This window comes from Lycium barbarum, chromosome 3 (assembly GCF_019175385.1).
Source record: "Lycium barbarum isolate Lr01 chromosome 3, ASM1917538v2, whole genome shotgun sequence".
Taxonomy (NCBI): Eukaryota; Viridiplantae; Streptophyta; class Magnoliopsida; order Solanales; family Solanaceae; genus Lycium; species Lycium barbarum.
The window spans coordinates 61,647,385-61,661,261 of record NC_083339.1 but is presented as its reverse complement, the minus strand read 5'-3'; the positions used below and the strand labels follow the sequence as shown (position 1 = coordinate 61,661,261).

The window sequence follows — 13,877 nt, the reverse complement described above, 5'->3', positions numbered from 1 at the left end:
AAGTTATACGGACTGTATAAATGGCCGTATAACTCCCAGTTATGCGAAACTTCCTCTCGTTGATTCGTTTGACTTCAAAATCTTATAGTACGCACTTTAGGATATCTAATACTTCCCTTAATCTCGTAAGGATTTCATAACCACCCTGAGCTTACATTAGCCTATCCACAAGGCAACAAATCAGAAATTTTCGAGGTGTAACATTCAAGGTGCTGTATCTTGAGCTATTTAATGGGGCAGGTAATCCGAAAGCGTATCTACGGGCCTACTGAGACTAATCGTTCGGCATCCGAGACAACTAAGCGCTCATCATGAGGCTGTTCAATCGAAGTTTGACCGGAAAAGCCTCAGAATGGTTCACGGCGCAAGACATACGCCGTTGGATTACATGGGACGACATGGTTGCGGCCTTTATGGAAAGATTTCACTTTTACATGGAAACGGTACCAGACAGGTATTATTTGGAAAAGGTCAAACAGAAATCCACAGAGAACTATGCAAGTAGGTGGAGAACAGAAGTTGTCCGGGTACAACCGCCAATGGGCGAGGAAGAACTGGTGTCAGGCTTCATCCATTCGCAAGAAACAGATTTCTATGACACGATGCTTTCAATGGCCGGAAGACCATTCTCCGAACTAGTCAAAATGGGAGAAGTCATAGAAGATTGTCTCAAAACAGGCCGAATCATAAGTATGACCGGAAAGTCCACTGGGTCAAGCTCAACCGGGTTTATAAGGAAGAAGAAGGAAGATGTGGCAAGCCTATCCCACACTTCTAGCCCAAAACCCAAAAGAAGGGAGGAATTCCTGATGGAAGCATATGCTTCACCTCCCTCAAACACTTACATACCTGCTCCCTACAATGCGGTGCCAGTATATTACGCGCAACCGATCTTCCAAGCACCACCCCCAAATTACCAAACCCCACAAAATACCTTCCAATCACCTCCCCCTAATTACCAAGCTCTACAGCCAAATTATCATACTCCCCCACCCACTTATCGTCCTCCACAAAATAACCAACCTAATACCTACCAAAATCATCCACCACAAAACACTTATAATGCGCCATGTCAGAACTTCGAAAAGAAGTCTGCCTGCATGTTCACTCCATTAATGGAATCACTGACTGATCTATTCAAAAGGTTGAGTGCAGCCGTGATGATCCAAATGCTTCCCCCAATGGTAGTTGACCTAAAGAACCGGCTCTACCTAGCTGACCAAACATGTGCCTACCATTCTAATGGCGTAGGACACAGTACCGAGGACTGCATCAATCTCAAGTATAAGATACAAGACATGATTGACCGGAAGGAGATTGTACTCCAAACAGTTCCTCCAATTGTGAACAATAACCCCCTACCAAACCATGTCAACAACGTGATTTATATGATCGCAATCCATGAATCCGTGAAAGAACTTGAGCGCACAGTAGCGTCACTTTCTCTACGAGAGCACCCACAATTCAAAGTATTAATCCCTATGCCAGTTGTTGCGCATGTGGCCTAAGTAACCCCTACATCACCTCGAAAATAATTTGTGGTCCAAGTCGCTGCTGCCCATAAAATTACAAGATCAAGATGGTGCAATACTCCCAAAGATCCAGCCCAAGGGGCACCTCGAAAAGAGAGAAACCAGAAAAAGGCGATTACCGAGGGTGAAGCTGAAGATTTCTGGCACCAGATGCAGTCCAAAGAATACTCCATTGTGGAGCACCTAAAGAAACACCGACCCAAATTTCGGTGTTGGCACTTTTACAAAGTTCACCCTAGCATCGCTTTGCTCTAATGAAGGTGTTAGAAGAAGCCCACGTCCCAGTTGGGACAAGTAGCGAAAATCTAGCCGAAAGGGTCACCCATGTTATGGAAGAACACCAAATTACCTTGACAGAAAAAGAGTTGCCCAAGGAAGGCACCGATCACAACAAAGCACTGCACATCATTGTCATGTGCCGCAACAAAGTAGTGGCTCGCATGCTGATCGACAACGGAGCAGGACTCAACATTTATCCCGAGTCTACCCTAACTCAGCTGGGATATGACCTTGGAAAGGTTCGTCAGAGCCACACTAATATAAGAGCATTTGACGGAGGCCAATGTGATGCCACCGGAGCAGGGACCTGGACATTCAAATAGGTCTAGCATAATTCACTATCGAGTTTCAGGTTATGGAAATACCTGCCAACTACAATCTACTCTTGGGGAGGCCATGGATCCACATGGCAGGAGCAGTCCTATCTTCACTTCACCAATCTTTGAAATTCGTCTGGGGAGAACAGGAAGTGATAATCCATGGAGAGGCAACCATGCATAATTATCCAAAACATTTCATACCCGTCATCAAACCGACACCCAAAGGAACGAATTTCCATGTAATGGAACTCGTAGGGGATGCCCACAAATAGAACACCCCGAGACCCCCATGCCGGCAGTATATAAGAGGATTGTTTCGACTATGCTCTTGAATGGGTTCAAGTTCGAGAAAGGTCTGGGAAAGAATTTGCACGGCTTCACTGAGCCAATTCGCCTTCCCCAAGACAATTTTCGTTTCGGACTGGGATATGTCCCAACTGAAGATGAGATACCTACCAAGAAGAGGCAAGAGGTCGCAGATCTTCGGAAACCCATTCCCAACCTATACCAGTCATTTCCTAGCAAAATGCCTATGTCGGATGATGCTGCCATTGAAGAAGGGATAGGGATGCTATTCCGAGAAGAAGATTGCTCAGTCATCTTGGAAGAATATGCAGAAGCGCCCACCATCTGAAACGCAGATCCAGGAAAGCAGTTGTCCAATTGGACCCTACCCCACTACTGGCTCTTCGGTAGAGAAAAGATGAATTTATTTTGAAAATAGGGAGAATCGGTCAATTCAAACCGGATCTTAGTATCCGAATCAAAGATGAGGTGGAAAAACAGATTAAATCGGGAGTGGTGGAAGTGACTTCATACCCTACATGGCTAGCTAACATAGTTCCAGTACCCAAAAAGGACGACAAGATAAGAATCTGTGTGGATCAACGAGATCTTAACAAAGCTATCCCAAAGGATAATTTTTCACTCCCGAATATCCATATACTCATAGATAACTGTGCCAAGCATCAACTGCAATCATTTGTGGATTATTTCACTGACTACCACTAGATCTTAATGGATAGAGAGGATGCCGAGAAAACAGCCTTCATCACTCCATGGGGAGTGTACAATTATAGGGTAATGCCCTTCGAGCCTCAAGAATGCCGCCGCAACATATATGAGAGCGATGACTACCATTTTCCACGACATAATCCACAGAGAAATTGAAGTCTATATGGAAGATGTCATTATCAAGTCAAGGGAAAGTTCGGAGCATACGACACATCTAAGGAAGTTCTTCGATAGGCTCCGAAGGTTTAATCTGAAGCTGAACCAAGCTAAATGTGCATTTGGAGTACCGGCCAAAAAACTATTAGGATTTGTAATCAGTCGGAGAGGCATAGGACTAGACACAACAAAGATCAAGGCGATCCAAGAATTACCTCCTCCCAAAACCAAGAAGGAAGTCATGAGTTTCCTGGGAAGGTTAAATTACATTGGACGATTCATAGCTTAATCCACCATCATTGTGGAGCCCATACTCAAGCTTTTGAAAAAAGATGCTCTCACCAAATAGACAGAGGAGTGCCAAGGGGCATTTGATACCATCAAGAGATATTTGTCCAATCCACCAGTCTTGGTACCTCCAAGGCCTGGGACCCTGTTGCTACTATACTTATCAGTTGCAGAGAATGCCTTTGGGTGCGTGTTAGGACAACACGATGAAGCAGGGAAGAAGGAGCATGTCATTTACTACCTAAGCAAGAAATTCACAACCTGTGAGGCAAGATATACATTGGTCGAGAAAACTTGTTGTGCCTTAATTTGGGTGGCCTAGAAATTGAGGCATTATTTGTCCTCGTACACCACTCACCTCATATCCAAGATGGATCCACTAAGGTATATATTCTGCCAGCCTATGCCTATAGGAAAGCTGGCAAAATGGAAAATGTTGTTAAGTGAATTCGACATCGTATACATAGCTCAGAAGGTTGTTAAAGGACAAGCTTTGGCTGACCTACTAGCTGCAAGTCCGGTGGATGAAGAACTCTAACCACTTTGCACTCATTTCCCAGATGAAAGGGTGTTGGCCATAGATGAAGAAGCAACAAAATCTTACACTGGCTGGAGACTGTTCTTCGACGGAGAGGTGAATTATAAAAGTTGCGGAATCGAAGCGGTTCTGATATCAGAAAGTGGGCAACACTGCCCCATGGCCGCAAAGCTTAAATTTCATTGTACCAACAACATGGCAGAATAAGAGGCCTGCATCCTAAGCCTCATAATGACACTTGATATGAACATCGATGAGTTACTGGTCATCGGAGACTCCGACCTATTGATTCATCAAGTACAGGGCGAATGGGTGTTACATCACAGAGATTTCGGAATTTCTACATTAGGAATAGACTATGCGAGCTTAAGGTGCATATGAATTCCTTATGAGATTAAGGAGAGTATTAGATAACTTAAAGTGCATACCATAAGATTTCGAAGTCATATGAATATGTGAGACTAAGTTTGTTGAAGGAAGTGAACTGTAAGTCGTGTTTGGAAAGGTTTTCGCCATAATTGAGCTAATATTTATTTTGTAATGTCTTGAGGGGCTTCTATAGGGCCTATTTGATGGTTAATGAAGTGTTATATAAGTGCCAAGAAGGTTCCACAAGGATTGGAGGACAAACGAATCAACGAAAACAATTTTTTGAAAAGATGGGTTATACGAGCACTTATATGGTCCGTATAACTTTATATGGTCCGTATAAGGGTCTGTATAATAGTTACAGCGAACATTCATCACTGGTGGTATTATACGGTCAGTTATATGGACCGTATAAAATTATACGGACTGTATAAGTGTCCGTATAATTCCCGTCGGGCAGCTTTATTTTCTTGTTTTAAATAGATGACCCAAGTTCTATTTTTCATTTCTCATCTTCTCCACAACTTTTGAGAGATCTAGAATATTCCTCACACCATATCAACACAAACGCAAGAGAAAACAAAGATCAAGAGGCAAGAATCAAGATATCCATGTGTTAGAAGTCTTGCTCTTGCTAGGGTTAGTAGACTTCAAGAACAACTTGGGTATTGAAGCTAGGGTTTCCACATAAGTTGATAGCTTGCTCCAAACCTCATTATTGTGGAATAAAAGGTTATTTTTCATGCTTATTTCATGTTATCAAGAATGCTTAGTTGTTGAACAACTTGGGTAGAAGGAGAAAGTAGTAGATGAGGTCTAAATGTAGTTTTCATGATGTTTTGAGTAGTAAGCTAACTTGAGTCGTGATTCTTAGTATGATATGGATATAATCTTGCTATGAAAGGTAATAATGGTGATGAGGAAGCGTTGTATGAAAATGTACAAAGGGTTGATGTGAAGTTGTCGATGTAAGTTGAATGTGAGAATGAACTTTGAGACTTAAGTGACTACGACTACTTGATTATGATGTTGTGGATGTTATTATAGTTGTTTGGGAGTTGTTTTGCGATATGGTGGAAGTCGATGAAATAGGGGGAATGCTTCCCAATTTTTTTGTTAGTTCATGAGTTGCTCTAGTTTGAATTTAATAGTGTCTTTAAGACTTAACCATTGTATGAATCCTTTTTAATGTAGATTTCTCAAGCCTTGGCGGTGAACGTTAGATAGTTGGGAACACAAAGAGGTATGTAAGGCTAACCCTTCTTTCTTAAGGCATGATCCCATCGTTGTATACCCTCATGTGAATTCCATATTGTCTTCCAAGATGACTTCATTCTTAGAATCACTAAGGTTCATGATTCTTGATAATCTCATGATACCATTGGTCTCATCCTATAATAGTTGATCCTCTAAGGAAGGATATAATGAAGTAATGATGACAAGGATGATGTTGAGGATGTGTATGTACCTATATAGATATGTGTATATATATATATATATATATATATATATATATATATATATATATATATATATATATATATCAAAGTATGACTATTAAGAATACCGAGCTTATATGGCCGGGTATGATATCTATCGCGCGCACACCACTACAGTTGGGTACGGATGACACTAAGCCTTAGTAGAGTCAGGTATGTATAACACCGAACCTTATCATGGTCGGGTATGTAAGACACCGAACCTCTATGGTCGGGTATGATACTACTATATGTACAAGTGTACGTAATGGAAGGTTCCCATTAGAAAAGGGGTAAGCGAATATGACGAACGTCGCTAGAGGTATAAATGGCTCTATCACCCCCATGACTCTTCTTTCTTATGTTATCATTCATGCTTCTATAATGTTATTGATTATTCTTTACATACTCAGTACATTATCCGTACTGTCGTCTTTTTGTTTGTGGATGCTGCGTCATGCCTACAGGTGGACAGGGAGATAGACTTGATCCTTAGGCTGCCTATCCAGAGATTACATAGAGGAGCTCTATTTGATCTGGAGCTGCAGCTGTGGGTACTATTCTTTTGTGTATATATGGGCATGGCGGGGCCCTATCCCGTTTATATGATATCACACACTCTTTCTAGAGGCTCGTAGATAGTTGTGTACAGTTAGATGTCTTTTAGCCTTATCGGCTCATATTTTGTATATCATTTTGTTAGCCTCGTCGGCTCGCGTATATGTATATGGGCATTGTTGTTGACATTGATATAAAAGTGTTTTAGCCGTTGGAAATAGTACTATTGAGGCATAGAGTTTGTTAATAAGCCATGTGGCTCACCTAGATGTGATTGTGAAAGTATGTTGAGAGGTACCCGGTGGGTTAGCTCCGAGTGCCTGTCATGGCCCTCCTGTTGGGTCGTGACAATGGACACCAAAAATGAAAAGACCTTGCCATATGTGAACTTGGAACAAAGATTTTGCAATAAGTTCAGAAAGATTGAATTCCGACATACACCGAGAGCTCGAAATGAATTTGCCGATTCCTTAGCATCAATGATCCAACATCCTGAAAGCAGTCACATTAACCCGCTAAGGATAAGCTTGAAAGAAGAGCATGCCCACTGTTGCCACATGGAGGCTGAGCCAGATGGCAAGCCATGGTACAACAATATCAAGATATATTTGGAAAGACGGGAGTATCCCGAAGGCATTACAAGTGGATCAAAGAAGACCATCAGAAGAATGGCAAATTGTTTCTTTCTGAACAAGGAAGTATTTTATAAATGGATGCTGATTTTGGGATTGCTACGATGTGTAAATGCCGGCGAAGCCACATGATTGTTGGAAGAAGTACACGCAGGGACTTATGGACCCCACATGAACGGATTCATATTGGCAAAGAAGATTCTCAGAGCCGGGTATTATTGGATAACTATGGAGAGTGACTGTTGCAAATATGTGCAAAAATGCCATCAATGCCAGATCCACAGTGATTTAATCAGAGTACCACCAAGTGAGCTTAATGCTATGAGCTCGCCATGGCCCTTTGTTGCTTGGGGTATGGATGTTATTGGACCCATTGAACCCACAGCCTCAAATGGACACCGATTCATTTTAGTCACTATTGATTACTTCACCAAATGGGTGGAAGCGATGAATCACAAGTCAGTGACAAAGAAAGTGGTAGCCGACTTCATGCAAAACAACATTATATGCTGGTTCGGTATACCCGAGTCAATCATAACTGACAATGGAGAAAATCTGAATAGCCATCTGATGAAGGATATTTGTGAGCAATTCAAGATCACTCATCGAAACTGAACAGCTTATTGGCCACAAATAAATGGAGCCGTAGAAGCAACCATCAAGAATATCAAGAGGATATTGAGGAAAATGACTGATAATTACAAAGGTTGGCACGAGCAGTTGCCTTATGCTTTACTGGGATACCATACTACGATTAGAACTTCAACAAGAGCAACTCCATACCTGCTAGTCTACAGTACTGAAGCAGTCATACCCGCCGAAGTTGAGATACCTTCTTTGAGAATCATTCAAGAAGCTGAGTTGTATAATGCTGAATGGGTCTGAGCTCGATACGATCAGTTGGCCTTAATCGACGAAAAATGGATGGTTTCCGTATGCCACTGTCAATTATACCACCAAAGGATGGCAAGAGCCTTCTACAAACGAGTTAGGGCTCAACTTTTCCAGATCGGGCAAAGGGTGCTCAAGAGGATTTTCCCACACCAAGATGAATACAAAGGGAAGTTTGCTCCCAACTGGCAAGGTCCTTACGTGGTCCGCAAAGTACTCTCTGGAGGAGCAGTAGTACTAGCGGAAATGGATGGACAAGAGTGGCTGAAGCCGATCAACTCAGATGCAATCAAGCGCTACTATGCATGAAGACGAAGTTTCTCAGTTTGTAATAGTACTCTTTGCTTGTAATCTTTATTCTATTTGCTTGTATTAGTTATTTCATTTTGCTTGTAATCATTTTGTAATAAATAGGAAAAACAAAACAACTTTTGTAATATGAACTACGCAATGACCTGACTTCCCCACAGTGGGATACGTAGGCAGTCCATTTGGGACCTGGTCGCATTATTAGTAAAAACTGAAAACTCATTTACTCTTATTTCGAACTACGTTCGCCTTTATTCCTGCCGCGACAGGATACGTAGGCGCTCTTTGAGCTCGGTCGCACCAAAAGAATAACCCAAGAAACTCCTAGGAAGCCTGAAAGATTGAGATGCCGCGAAGAATATCAAAATTGTTACGCCCAACTGGGGCAGAATTTTTTAGAAGATCTCAAAAACTTCATGCCATTGATGCGATACGAGGAGTTAGCCAACCCAGAGTTTCAAACCGGGCAGAAATTTTAAAAAAGATCTCAAACTTTCTAACATATCACCGCACTGTAAACTGGGGCAGAAATTTTGAGGGGATCTTAAAATTTCCTTGATAAAGAAGATTCGGCGAGAGTTCGTCGGTCAAGGTTCAAAAGGGGCAGAATTTTTGAGAAAAGGTCTCAAACATTTCGCGGAAGAAAGCAAAGACCCCGGTCTCCGAAAAGGGGATTCCCCTTATTCGAAAGCACATGTCATGACATTAGCCTTTATAATTCTAAAATAATTCATTTATTTCCTCATAAACAGGCATCTATACATTTTTCACAAAATGATTTTCTGCATAACAAATTCATCTTTTGATAAGAGAGCCAAAGGGTCCTATATCCAAAAGCCAAAAATGCAAAGGCGCCGGCAACACGAATCAACTTAGAATAGGAAAAACTAACCTATTTCTGATGCAGGTCTCCAGGGCGCCACGAGGACAGTCTCTTTTTCTAATTTTGTTTCATGTGCAGGGAATGGTTTGCCAAAAGAAGGCCCGGATAGCTGCAGAAATCAGATTTCGAGACAGATATCTAGCCACAAGGGCTATAAAAGGACAAAAACTCCATAAGGGCGCATATCTAACCACGAGGGCTATGCAAGGACGGAAACGCCAAAAGGGAAAATATCTAGCCATGAGGGCTATAAAAGATTTAAAACAACACAAGGGCGCATATTTAGCCATAAGGGCTACAAAAGGACGAAATGCCATCTAGCCACGAGGGCTACAAAATGACTAAGATTGCCACAAGGGCAAACATTTGACCAAAAGAGTCACCACAGAACAAATGGCGCATCTGACCACGAAGGTCACAGCCGACATAAAGGACGAAAGAAAGATGATTTAGCTGAAGGGGCTATATCTGTCATTGCCATCATATTTTCTTACTTGCCGAGAGGGCCATTGCATGTCTACTTTCCTGTTGCCGTGAGGTCCATTGCACGTCTACTTTTGCTGCTGCCGTGGGGGTCATTGCACGTCTACTTTCCTGCTACTGTGAGGGCCATTGCACGTCTACTTTCCTGCTACCGTAAGGGCCATCGCACATCTACTTTCCTACTGCCGTAAGGGCCATTGTACGACTAATTTCCTGTTGTCGTGAGGGCCATTGCATGTCTACTTTCCTGTTGTCGTGATGGTCATTGCACGTCTACTTTCCTGTTGTCGTGAGGGTCATTGTACGTCTACTTTCCTATTGACGTGAGGGCCATTGCACTTATACTTTCCTGCTGCCGTGAGGGTCATTGCACGTCTACTTTTCTGCTACCATGATGGCCATTGTACGTTTACTTTCCTGCTGCCATGAGGTCCATTGCATGTCTACTTTCCTGCTACCGTGATGGCCATTGCACGTTTACTTTCCTACTGTCACGACCCAGCTAGGGGCCGTGACGGGTACCCGGGGCTAACCACCGAGCACCGCTCGTGCCATCACTTATTTAGCTTATTTAGCAATCATTTATCCAATTCATGCTTAATTTATAATAAAATCCATTTTTACTTAGAAACGAAATACTTTCATACACACGAGCCCTTAGGCTAGCAAAATAATATACACATATACATATATATACATAATAACCATGCCATGAAACCACACGACCCACGTCGAGTATCAACGAGCCTCTAAGGGATGACATCTACAACTGTACACAAAATAATCATCATAGGCACCTCCGGGACAATGGAGGGCTTCCAATCAGCTAGCAACCTCTAAGACTCCGGAGCAAGATCTTCTCCCTGTCTACCTGTGGGCATGAACACAACGTCCATAGAAAAAGGACGTCAGTACGAATATTGTACTGAGTATGTAAGGCAGGAATGAAATAAACAAACAGAATAGAAAGATCATGAGTCATGGGACAAAGATATAACCTGCACACATGTCATAGGCAATCGTATTACTATCATATTTCACATTTTACACAATCATAGTACCCATGTTATCACATCCCATACATCATCACGTACGTCATCATATACCTCATCACATCATAATCTGTATCGTTACCCGCGTCCGGGTAACCCTCATATGCCGCCCACTAGTGGTGATCATGCCCGGCCCTCTCGGCTCGGTGTAAACATCGCAGCCCGCATTAACGGTGACATGCCCGGCCATATAGGCACGGTGGAATCATACGCAGCCCGCATTAGCGGTGACATGCCTGGCCATATAGGCACGGTGGAATCATATCATCACAACATCAATCATAACACGTCATTATTATACATCTCAAACCATAGCATCATGTTATCATTTCTTAGCGTTCCATGTATCCCGTAGTGTTACAAGTTAGCATTAGTTATCATCTTATTGTCATAACATACAATAACATTAAGAGCGTTCATTAGGCTTTAAGACAACCATACTATGTCGGGGTGACGTAAGGTCGTGAACCCCCGATTGTATTATGGACATTTATGAGTATCATGCTTCGCCTTAAAGGGAAGAAAAAGTAAGGCGAGTGTTAACAATAATAGCATCATTAGCATTGTAGGAACATCATGCCACAACTTCTTGAGTCTCTAGACTCTAGCTCATTGTCATCACTATCATGCTCATAGGGGATTTAATATATAGAAGGACTCTTAAGCTTCATCTTATAGAAGGATTTGTGGAAAGCTTGAAGGATTCATGCCTTTTGAAAGAAGAGTTAAGCCTCACATACCTTTGTCGTTTAAGCAATTTAGCGTTTGCTTATTCTCCTTCAATGTCACGCCTCTACCTTCAAAAAGAGGATTTGTACGATCGTTAGTTAACCAACTATAAGAACGCACTACTATTTCTAGAGAAAATTGGGCAGCACTTCCTTTGTTTATACTACTTTTCCCGTATTCCATATCAACTCCCAATCACCCACAATAACAATCATAATATAGAAAATCACAATTATCATTCATATACAATGGCCATGATCCACCATTTCTCTTCATTTTTCCCACATTTATGGTTTTGGGTTCGCTATCGGATTTTCCCATGTATCACACTTATCTCATGGTCTTCATGTCATTTGTAACATATTCATACTCACAACACACTAACATTCATGATTCAATTCAACTACCACTCACTCATGACACCATTCACTCTTGAATGACCCATTTGCTATGTTCTTCTACAATTCGGGTATCTTAACCTTCCAATACCTTAAACAACATAAAATGGTCATGAAACTTACCTTGGATGATGGTTGAACAAGTCTTGAGTGGATTTTTTCCTCTAGCAACAAAACCCTATCTCACCTCTTTTGATTTTCTTTGAGGAGGATGAACTTCACTTGGGTTTCACACTCTTGTTTTCATGAACTTGGTGTGGTTGATCTTGATTTTCACTTGGATTCTTGTATTGGAAGAGTTTTGGAAGGTTCTAGAGAGATGTTAGGTCGTGGAGAGAGAAGATGAAATAAAATAAAATGAACTTGGGTCCTTATTTAAAAGTTGAAATCTGTCTCGACATCATTATACGGTCCGTATAATCGACCGTAAAACTGCTCCAATGACTACCCTTTTCCTGTGTCAACCTGACGGTACATTATACGGGCCGTATAATTTTATACGGTCCGCATAATTGACCGTAAAATCATCCCTTCAGCAACCTCATTCTGCCTCATTCTGTGACTCTTTTACGGTCCATTATACGGCCGTATAATGTTATACGGTCCGTAAAATTGACCGTATAACCCATCAGTTCACTGAGTCTTATTCTCGTCATTTCGTTTAATCTCCGATCCTTATGGAACCTTCTTAATAATTTTTTTTAGCACCTCAATACCAGTCTAAAGGACGTTGTCCCTCGTCAAAACACCATATACGTCATACCCTTCATTGACCTAATCACTGTACGCTAGCGGGGGAAATTTCCAAGGTGTAACACCTACTGCCGTGAAGGCCATTGCATGTCTATTTTCCTATTGCCGTGAGGGCCATTGCATGTTTACTTTCCTGTTGCCGAGAGGGCCATAATATTTTCTTATTAATCGAGAGGGCCATTCATTCATTCAAACATGTCGAGAGGGCCATTCACTCATTCAAACATGCTGAGAGGGCCATTCATTCATAGAAACATGCTGAGAGGGCTAGTTCATTCATACAAGCTATCAGATATAATTAAGACAATAAAGCGATATAAAATCGGTCAGGAGACCGTAGTATTTGTTCAAAGAGAAAAGAGATGTAAATCCGTTCAGGGGACCGCAGTATTCGCTCTAAGAACAAAGCAATGTAAAACCAGTCAGGAGACTGCAGTATTCGCTCAACGAGACAAGTGATGTAAATCCGGTCAGGGGACCGCAGTATTCGCTCTAAGAACAAAGCTATGTAAAACCGGTCAGAGGACCGCAGTATTCGCTTATAAAATCGAGGGCGATGTAAATCCGGTCAGAAGACCGCAGTATTTATCACCAAACCGATGTTACTCAGCAGATGGAAGCAGATTTGTAGCCGCCAGACATAGCAGGTTGATCAGAGCAAATCCAGACAGATGCAGAGCAAATGTGAAACTTTTTCTTACGTAGCCGATCGGGATAATGTGCCCATGAGAGTCAAGCTCTCTAGCCAGGACTTGGAAGATCGCTCCCCCACTCGGCCACACACAAGAACAATTATCTGCTTATGTGATTATTTGTTTTTTTGTTATTCCGCTACTGGTCAGACACACACCGGTACACACAAAGGGGCTCCCGCATAAGGGATACCCTTTTCCTCTGACCGAGTCGACCTACAAGTGGCCTGAATTTTCATGAAACTTGAGATATGTAGGAAACCCAGAAATTAGGTTCCGGCCATAAATTTGAAAATTGCATAAAAATGAGAGGACGAATGAGTCGAATCAGTCAAAAATCAAGGTTAGTCAAATTTCGTTGCTCAGGGATGGCCTTGCCATCCGCGAACACCGAAGGGGCAATTGTTGGCACCTAATTTTTGACCTCCCGTAATTTATTTTAGTCATTCAAAGTCCTTGGATATCAAGCAGAGTGAAATATGTATTTTTAGAAGCCAAAATGATTTTATAAAATTGTTCAGAA

At 41.9% G+C, this 13,877-nt stretch overlaps 2 protein-coding genes across 2 annotated transcripts; both read left to right on the top strand.

Annotated features, from left to right (window-relative positions):
* Window positions 1-6,882: 6,882 nt before the first annotated feature.
* On the top strand, window positions 6,883-7,296 carry LOC132630893 (uncharacterized). Its single transcript, XM_060346477.1, has one exon. It carries the CDS (start codon window positions 6,883-6,885, stop codon window positions 7,294-7,296), a length of 414 nt encoding a protein of 137 aa, XP_060202460.1.
* Window positions 7,297-7,392: 96 nt separating this feature from the next.
* On the top strand, window positions 7,393-8,049 carry LOC132630891 (uncharacterized). The gene is made up of 2 exons (XM_060346476.1): window positions 7,393-7,681; window positions 7,784-8,049. The coding sequence occupies exons 1-2, from the start codon at window positions 7,393-7,395 to the stop codon at window positions 8,047-8,049; spliced, it is 555 nt and encodes a 184-aa protein (XP_060202459.1).
* Window positions 8,050-13,877: the final 5,828 nt, after the last annotated feature.

Excerpts from the sequence above, each read along its gene's own strand:
- LOC132630893 (XM_060346477.1), top strand. The coding sequence starts at position 6,883 with ATGGACACCAAAAATGAAAAGACCTTGCCATATGTGAACTTGGAACAA.
- LOC132630891 (XM_060346476.1), top strand. The coding sequence starts at position 7,393 with ATGGAGAGTGACTGTTGCAAATATGTGCAAAAATGCCATCAATGCCAG. Across the intron at positions 7,682-7,783 it reads CAACATTATATGCTGGTTCG|CTTATTGGCCACAAATAAAT; the intron begins GTATACCCGAGT and ends GAAACTGAACAG.